The sequence below is a fragment of the Protopterus annectens genome, chromosome 10.part0, assembly GCF_019279795.1.
Source record: "Protopterus annectens isolate FY-2018-M chromosome 10.part0, PAN1.0, whole genome shotgun sequence".
In the NCBI taxonomy this organism is placed as follows: domain Eukaryota; kingdom Metazoa; phylum Chordata; order Ceratodontiformes; family Protopteridae; genus Protopterus; species Protopterus annectens.
In genome coordinates this window covers 1,464,670,729-1,464,680,728 of record NC_056744.1, presented here as the reverse complement: position 1 = coordinate 1,464,680,728, position 10,000 = coordinate 1,464,670,729, and the positions used below count along the sequence as shown (strand labels likewise).

Genomic DNA, 10,000 nt, shown 5'->3' with positions numbered 1-10,000 from the left:
ACCAAAGCTTTCCACCTTACATAGAAACGTACATTTAAATGGCAATTATATTTGGATGTGTTTGTTAACCATTTGTATTTGCATAGTTTTACTCTCGGTTTAGTTTTCCCTAAGTCTTTTGGGTTTCTAATAGCATGAAGGGACTGGACCCCATTCCTATGCCAGGGTATGATAAAGCTTGTGAAATTAGTATTCTTTCTATCTTTAGTATTAGCCAAAAGTGCTCTTGCATCACCCTTAATGTGCCCAGGATTGACTCCTTCTGTATTTCATTTGGAGTTACATGTTTTGGCAGCATTTTTAAATACAAATGTGAATTATTTTTTTTTTGAGACCTGTTACTCCTACTATTAGTGACAGTCTTCTTTACCACTGCTATAATTTCTGCCAGAAAATATTGATATTTTAAGACTTTCTGTGCCTCTGTATGTAAGAAACTATAATCACTGGGTGTTTCAATTATCTTTTTTCATGGACTGATATTTCATGGACTACTGTATCTGGCTTTCTGTCATCTAGTTTTTGAACTGTTGTTAATGGGTGATCCCATGTGATATAGACTTCATGATTCTCCACAGTGCTTTATGGTCCATGTTTCCAATGCTTCTCAACTGCTTCAATATTGTAATATTTGCACAATCGCCAGTACAACAGTATTGCCACTTTATTATGCCTTTCAGTATACACGCCATCTGTCATGAGTGTAACCCACCCAGCAACAAGATGTGCAACTATTTCCATTGTTTTACAGAATCTACATTTGTCCATTTCTCCCACATGTTCAATGGACTTTGTAAGCCAATGTGTATGTATTCCACTGTCTGAGCAGCCATTACTAACCTTTCATTTTTTTGGTTTCAGTTCACCTCTCCTTAACCATTGCTGTGTCAAAAAATGATTGACATGAGGTTATTCTAGGAGATCTCAGTACTTGTCATGACATTTATGCCTTTTCATCACACCTCTTTTCTTCCCATCTTATCCTTCTCCTGATATTTTTCTTTTGTTTTTTGGCACATTCAGTTGCTGTCTGAGTTTTGTCTACTTCTGGTTTGTTTTCCACTCCTGCATGATACTGAAATGCTTCTGCTAAACTATGCAGCGAAATAATCTTAGACTTCTTTTCCTTATGTTTTAAAACTTTCACTATGTTTGGATGTGCTGAGGTCAGCAGATATGATTGGAGTTCCAGGACTGCAGTAATCCGTTTTGAGGAGACTCATACATCCTTTAGAATAATAATATACAATCTTGGTGTACACTAATTATTCTCTATCATTTGATAAGCATGAAAACTTTTCTTGTTATCTTATCCAACTGACTTTTGCATCCAGTCAAGTACTCCAAAACTGTACGTTAGAGCAAGAAGAGCAAACTGATTTATGGTTTTGACCTTTCTCCTAGATGGCAAGACAGTTTTCAGCATTAGTTTTAGTCTTCTGAAGTATCCTTTAGTGAATTTCATTTGCATTTGTTCATGATTTACTGCAGATCCTTCATGAGTTCCCAATTATCTATACACTCCCTCCTGCTCAACCTCCTTTATATCACACTCCTGTCCCAAATTGATATTTTCTTGGTGTTACAGCTTTCCTACTCTTAACATTGCTTTTGCATTTATCAAGATCATTCTTATATCATCTGAGAAAGTTTTAACCACTTCAAGTTGTGCTTTTAGCTCATCTGATGAACTATAGAGTTTTAAGTCATCCACAAAAAGTAAATAAGAAGTCTTTAAACATGGTTGTTTTCTAAAAGACAAACTGTAGCCATGGCCTAATCTGGTACGAAAAGAGCTTACTGGATTAAGGCCAAAACAAAAAGGCAGTGTTGACAGAGAATCACCCTGGAATATCACTGATTTTTTCCATAGGATAATACTTTGCCTATTTTCATGGCTTAAATGCACAATGGTTTGCAATTAATCAATATAGAATGTACTTTATACATCTGTAAACATTTATTTGTCCATGAAGGAGAAACACTGCATACCACCTACCTGGGCCTGGCTAAGACATTCAGTGCAATACCTCACTGGGTATAGTTGACAAACTCACTGAACCGGGCATAAACCTGTACATAACTCACAGGATTGCCAGCTGGCTGACAGAGAGGATCCAAGAAGTCAGGATTGGCAAGACCACCTCCACTGAAAGACTGGTCACCACTATCATAACTTAGAGCTCCATGCTGGGACCACTCCTATTTGGCATCTACTTCTCAGAGGAAAAAGTTTATGTCAAGGACCTTTGGCTGACCAAGTTAGTAGATGACTACAAATTGGGAGCTATCATAGATTTCCCCATGACACAAACATTTCACAAGAGGGTCTAACACAGACAAATGAGTTCTGCGAAAGTCACAGAATAAAACTCAGTGCCAAGAAATGCATAATAGTGCCTTTTGGAAAAACTGCTACTCAGGCTAATTACTCCATCAGTAAGACACCCCTTAGAGTTGATGCTGTAGTCAGGGATCTTGGAATGTGTGTAGACCATAATTTGACCTTTGACCAACATATGGCCAAGGTAGTAAGAAAAGTTATTCTATGTCACCCAACTTATAAGTAAGAGTATGGCATCCAGTTCCAAGGAGATCACAGAGCCATTTTATTTGGCCTTTTTCATACCCATAATTGAGTATAATGCCTGCTTTGGAATGTACCTGACCAGACATATGCAACAGTTGAAATGCCCACAAAGATTCTTTTCCAGGAGAATCCAGGGTAGAAACACATTGTCCTGTATGGATCACCTTAAAGCCCTGTCACCATACTCAGTCTCCTACAGGTTACTGAGAAGTGATCTATGACTGGAATACAAAACATACTCTGATCCTGTTCTGATGGACCTTTTGAACATCAGCAAACAGCAACAGAACCTAGATCCATGGATTGAAATTTTACTTGTGACATAAATAACACATCTTGGTAAGACAGATATGTGTCTCAGAGGATCCCCATGATCTGGAACAGGCTTCCCATCTATGTATAACAAAGTGCATCCCTAAACCTATTTGTGCATACCCCTGAACAATGAAAGGGAAATTGGAAATTCACCCCTGGTCTGGCCACCAAATCTCTGATAGATAGCAGCAGACAGTATTGCCAAAATTAACATACTCCCCACATACATAACCTCCTGAAACTTTATCATTAACAAGCCACCTCTTAATAAACACCCATGATGCACAGGGACACAATTAGGTTGCTAGACTTATAAAGGTACTGGTGGACATTAGGCTAGTATATACCTAAGAACCTATAAATGTGAGATACTGTTGAATGCTCTTTTTGGAATCTATCCATACCATACTTAGATTCTTCCCATGCTTACAATTCTCTGTTGTAAATTTTTAGCAACAAATGATCCTTTGTTCTATGTGACATTGTTTGTTACTCTTGTTGTATGCCATGACTGATTTTTTTCTCATTGACTATAAATTTTTTCTCCGTCAGTTCCAGTACATATTTTTTAAATTGTTGGAAAACAAGTTATTGTTTTATAGTTTTTAGGTTCACTCTTAAGGGCTATCATTTTTCTTGCTGTTAATCAGGTTCATGTACATTTGGGATGTGCCCATAAATAATTCTTACTCAGGACTAAATCTATGTGTAAAGATGTTAATACTTTTAGCTAGAAGTTAGGTAATGCATCTGGGCCTAGAGTTTTCCATTTAGTAGCTCTTTATAGTTTTGTTGCAATTTCTCTGGCCATTACTTTATCCACATTTCATACCCTCTACATTTGAACTCCTTACTGTTTCATTTATTTTTTCTGTCCATTCAGCATCTTTGTTATCTTCCACAGGGTCTTCATAAATATTTCACCAAAATGTGTCTATTTCTTCTTTTTAGTGGTATTTCTATTCCTTTTGCTTTGTTTCCCAGTTCTCTATAAAACTTTCTTGGGTTATCAGTTGAATTGTTTATTTATACTTTTTTTTATATTTATCTGTATATTGTCTAAGTTTATTTTTTCCTGTCTGTGATGTAGTCGATTATTTACAATACTGTATTATAGATCCTAGTCTGTTTTGACACTATGCGTTGCTTTTACTATGTTTATCTTGCTAAGTATTTTTGTTGATCTGTTCCCTCTTTTATTTTCTTCTAACAATGATACTTCTTGTCTTAATTGCTTTACAGCATTCTCTACTCAATGCTTCCATGGTGGCATTTTATTTCTTCCCTTCCTTTGCCTTAATGCTCTGTGTTTTTTTTTTTTTGTTATTAATGTAGCTGCACAGTAATATATTTTATTTACTTCTATTTTATCACATGAATGTCTCTTAATAGTCCTGATTACTGTGCTCATCTGTTTTATCAGATTTCTAACATTTTGGATCTTATTTACTTTCTGTAATCTATTTCTTTCATCGATCTTCAAATGTCTCTCCAGCTCTATTAAATCAAGCAGCTCTTCCATTATATCATTTTCTAAACTGAAAGCACATTCTTTGTTCTACAGTTCCTGCAGGCATTTTACAGAAAATTGTAGAACATCTTCCTGTGACATATCCTCTTTAGATCCTGCATCATCTGCTCTCCTTCATATGAGAACTCAATGGCCCATCTCTCCACATCTACTGTATCAGAGTTGCCACTGCTTCCTGTTTCCTCCCTTGCTGTGCAGCTTCAACTGAACTTTTGTACCAGTTTCATACAGAAGGCACCAGGGCATCATCATCTGGCAAGTCTTCAGATTCCTCCAGCTCCATCTGTTACTCCTTAATCTGGGGACTTGTTCCATGTGACATCACCTGTGTTAGATTTTCTTCACTGTGTTTTGCCATTATGGCCTGGGTTGTCACTGAAATGGAGTCGAAGATCAGCTCACTTACCCTGTTAACAAATACAAAAACTAAACTGTCCACTTGAGATTTTGGAATGTAGGAATGCTGCACTGTAACATCTTCCACCAAGTCAGCTGCTGATCAGCAGAAAGACAAAAAGCATAGTACGTACCTCAAGTTTGTTACTAGTGTATTACAGTCAACATAGAGCAAAGGAAATGATGGACGGAAATCAGTAGACAGGCATACTGCTATAACAGTAACTACAAAATATGAAAAGATTTGCATCTTGGAGCGTAAGTAAGAATTCAAAAGCAATGGAAAAGACTGCAGCTTGAAATTAAGTAGTTTGCAAAGCAGCTGAATCAATATCAAACTACAAACCGAGAACAAACAGGGCTATAAAAACAGATAATTCCTATGGCATATAGATTTACTCATGATAATTGAAAACATTAAGGTAGGATTTGGAGAAACGTTCTGATGAACAAATTACAAAGGATTAATCTGGAGGAATTGCTCAGGGCTTCAGAAAATATGACTTAGACAAGATGGTTCAGAATATTTGTATGGAGTTGCTTACTTGGATATTTTTTTATTCCACAAGTAAATCTTCCCTTAAGTTCTGAGTAACTATTAGGAGTGTGGGCAGTAAGAGGGGAAAGAAGAAGTATGGTTTTTGAGGAATGTACAGAGCTGACGGACTTTAAAGTTGTATTGTAAAATACCTCAGAGCAGATTCTGAGTGAAAAAGTGGAAGTTACTAAAAAGATGATGCAGCTACGTCGGAGCAGGGAAATTAGAATGTTAGGATTTCAATCTATGATTATTTTAGCAGCCAAAAATAGATAACCAGAACGTGAAAATCAAGGATTAGGCTGACCTTTGAAAAAAGCAACCAGAGGTGGGCTTGTTAGACAGAGAAAAGAACTAAGATGCATGCCCTTAAAATGAAATATTTGCAATAAATGAAATGTTTGCAGCCGTTACCTATTCGATGGGTACCCAGAGGGATGGGGAAGAAAGGAATGTTGGAGAGATTTGAAAATCAAGCAACAATAAAAGAGCTGTGAATGGTGTATAGGTTTATTGGTTGGAAAATGTTTATAACATGATATGTTGAAAACGTTTGATTGTGCAAATGATTGGAGGACTCCCATATGGCAAAAAGAGAGGCTATGGGTCTTTACTTCCAAAACTACTGCAGACTAACAACATGTTATATTTGGAACCTTCAAGTCATTTACCTTAGCTTTGTTTTGAAATGTATAGATTACTGTGAAAATGAAGAAAATGAGTATATATATATATATATATATATATATATATATATAAGTAACACAACATCGAGTCTCACATCATTGAGACCAAAACATTAAACTAGGTAAAACAGCAGCAACAATGGAGTATGTTGCACAACATAAATATAAAACACGCACAACACCCTGTGACAGTCCCATGCAGTAAATAAACAATAAATGGCGGCACACGTAAATACCCCCTGTGGCATCATGGTAGAATTACCTACAAAACATGCCAATACTAGAAATGTGACAGTCCTATGCATCAGAACGGAATGGAAACATGATGTTCCCTTCATGAATATGTTTCCATTCCGTTCTTATGCGTTACTTAGAATACGGGTGAATAAGTCTACTTTTGCAAAACATTTCTAGTATTGGCATGTTTCAGAGGTAATGCTACCATGATGCCACAGGGGGCTTTCCTCATTTCCCTTTATGGGTTGTAAGGAAAGAACTCCACTCTATTGCTGCTGAATCCATGTTGGATACTTAACATGTGCATCTGTATAATGGTACACTCTAGGTCCCTCTGTCCTTTATTATTTCATAGGCAGGTGGTATCCTATACATACTAGGGCTGAGGACAATAACTAACATTTAGCCACCAAAACTAATCTTTATCATTGTGTGTTGGCTAGAAACAGAATGGTTTATACGCCCATCAATATTGTACAAACAAATAAAAAGTCCATTTAAGACACTGTTGTAAGAGTTAGTGAACTCATATCCCTCTTCTATTCAGAATTTCACAAAATGTCTAGACTTTTGGGTGATACTGGAGAACACTGGACTGCAGTAGTGTTTTTGCGTACTGCTTAGAATGCTATGGCATATGTGCAGTTTGACAGCTGCTCACTGTTGCTGTAACAAGATAAACCTTATCACAAATAGTATTTTACAAAAAGCCATATCAGAACAAAAAACAGCAAAGTTAAAAAATCAGTAGTGATGCAATCCTTTGCTTGAAACACTAATATAAACATTTCTATGGTTGTGCGTTTCTACAGAACAGCCTTGATTTTGCCCTGCCCCTCATAAAATGTTTTGATTTTCTGGTAAACCACTGAAAATTACAGTTAGTCAATGTCAGATATTAGAACTTTCTAGTTCAGAAAATGTGTATTGATTGCAAAGCCTGTTGTACTACTGACTTTTAACATATGTGATTTTGCCTCCTATTTTTGCCCTGTCCTGCCTGAAATTTTTGTTTTTCCGGGAAATAACCAAGGTGTACACTCACTCAGTAGTGACAAAAGTTAGAGTGTAATACTTCTTAATGTTTGTAAAATGCATGCTGATTTTCTATTAACTTTTTAAGTGGATTAAAAAAATAGCTTCCCAAGTGTTATATTGGTGTGGTAGTGACAGAGGCAATACTGACATTTTCATTATTGAACTTGACTTGTGCATGGTCCAGTGTTCTCCATTATCACTGATTTTTTATTTTTTCCTCAGTAGTCTTCTGGCAATTCACTATGATGTTTGCAGATGACATTGTGATCTGTAGTGAGAGTAGGGAACAGGTGGAGGAGACCCTGGAGAGATGGAGATATGCTCTAGAGAGAAGAGGAATGAAGGTCAGCAGGACTAAGACAGAATATATATGTGTGTGAATGAGAGGGAGGATAGAAGAATGGTGAGGATGCAAGGAGTAGAGGTGGAAAAGGTGGATGAGTTTAAATACTTGGGGTCAATAGTTCAGAGTAATGGTGAGGAGGATGGAGTGGGTGGAGAAGAATGTCAGGAGTGATTTGTGACAGACGAGTAAAAGGGAAGGTCTACAAGAGGGTAGTGAGACCAGCTATGTTATATGGGTTGGAGACAGTGGCATTGACAAAAAGGCAGGAGTTTGAGCTGGATGTGGCAGAGTTAAAGATGTTAAGATTTGCACTGGGTGTGACGAGGGTGGACAGGATTAGGAATAAGTATATTAGAGGGTCAGCCCAGGTTGGAAGGTTTGGAGACAAAGCCAGAGAGGCAAGATTATGTTGGTTTGGACATGTGCTGAGGAGGGATGCTGAGTATATTGGGAAAAAAGATGCTAAGGATGAAGCTACCAGGTAACAAGAAAAGAGGAAGACCTAAGATAAGGTTTATGGATGTGGTGAGAGAGGACATGCAGGTGGTTGGTGTGACAGAGCAAGATGCAGAGGACAGGAAGAAATGGAAATAGGTGATCTGCTGTGGCGACCCCTAATGGGAACAGCCGAAAGAAGATGATGAGTCTTCTGGCAAATCACTGATGATGAAAATCACTCCATAATGATACACATTTAAGTTTCAGATATCCTTCAGAAAATGCATACTAATGCAAAGCCTGTTATTCTAACAACTGTCTTAAGAGATTTTTAACATCTCTCTCTGGTTATGGGTGTTTGCCCCTTACTTATTTTTTACTGTATTCAGAATTCTTGTACTAAGTGGTTGAAAGATACTTCACCAATCCATTTGGATTTCATTACTCAGGATGTCACAAACTACTAAAAAGCAAAGTTTGTACATATTCACTATTATAGCCTGAAGGCAATAATAATGATAAATAATAACTTGTGGTCATAATGACACCATAAGCCTATCAAGCATAATTTGTCTAAATGCATGCTGGAAGAAGGCAGTATGAAAAGACCATTTTTACAGTTCTCATAATGCTGCTACAACAGACTGAAAACAAGAAATTAGATAAGAGTATATCTTACTTCTATAAAATGCTTTCTCTCTATAATATTCTGTTGAAATTCAAAGTCTGGTGCCCACATTGCAGGGGTACCAGTCTCTCCAGTAATTCCTTTTGCTTCCTCCTTCACCTCTTGGATTAGTTGTTTTTCCTTGTCAAAGAAAAGCTGATGCAGGTTGCAGAACTCTGATCTAATATGTTGCTCAAAATTATGAGCACTTTCCTGGAAAGAAAGATAAATATGACTGATGGAAAATTCACAACTACAGGGACACAAAAAATGTCTCATTATCTTTCAACATTTACTGTTTTGTTGAAAGTTTTCATTATGTTTATCTATCAGTATTGCCATTAAATAAAAATCAGAAGAAAAGCATTTCATAACAATGTTTAAATTACCCAATCCAAAGCAGTTCTGTTTACCTCACTGTTAATCTATTTTATTGTTTTCCCTATCATCATCTTCTATTGTGCATAGTTTTCATCAACCTCAGTCACTTTAACAAAAAGAAATTGTGCATCTTGCTTGTCTCCGCTCAGTTGCATTTGCAATCTGCTTCTTTATTTGCTTTATACATCATTTCCCACCTTTCCTTCCAGAATTATACATGGTGAGTGTAGGACATTAGCTTGGAGATAATTTGTAAGAATTAGCCTCTGTGCAAATGGAGTTAAATTTAGACGTCAGTTTTCTTTGTGAAATAACCTTTCAGCTTTCAAACATTAAAAATAATATTAGTGACTATTAAAATCAAAGTAGATAGCCACAAAGAGGAGCACTTCCCATGTAGTTAGTAATAACAAATCTTTGTACAGACTTGAACAGGTCCATTTTCATGAGGAAAATAAGAAAAAAATCAGTAAATCTAGTCAAAGTCTGAGGTCAAACATTATAGTGCTATTCTTAAATTATAGCAAGTCAGAGGTTAAAGCTGCATGCATTTCCTATGCAGGTGATATTGGCTCCCTACCTTCTGTATTTCTGCTTCTTCTTCTGGCTTTTTCCTGGTTAGGGGTCGCCACAGTGGATCACCTGTCTGCTCATGATTGGCAGTGGAGTTTTATGGTGTTGAGTTGCCAGCCCAGCGCCCAACCTTCCACAGAAGGTGCACACACGCACGCACTCACATCTAGGGCCAATTTTAGAGTGTCCAATCCACCTACAGCATGTCTTTGGGATGTGGGAAGAAACTGGAGCACCCAGAGGAAACCCACGCAACAACAGGGA

General features: G+C 37.1%; 1 protein-coding gene across 1 annotated transcript in view; it reads right to left on the bottom strand.

The window, feature by feature from the left end:
• The window catches only part of LOC122814305 (nuclear factor 7, brain-like), a 530,904-nt gene that overhangs the window by 364,156 nt on the left and 156,748 nt on the right, over positions 1-10,000 (bottom strand). The window contains exon 3 of the mRNA XM_044086892.1: positions 8,795-8,995. Coding sequence (XP_043942827.1) covers positions 8,795-8,995 — 201 coding nt within the window. The remainder of the gene's footprint in view (positions 1-8,794; positions 8,996-10,000) is intronic.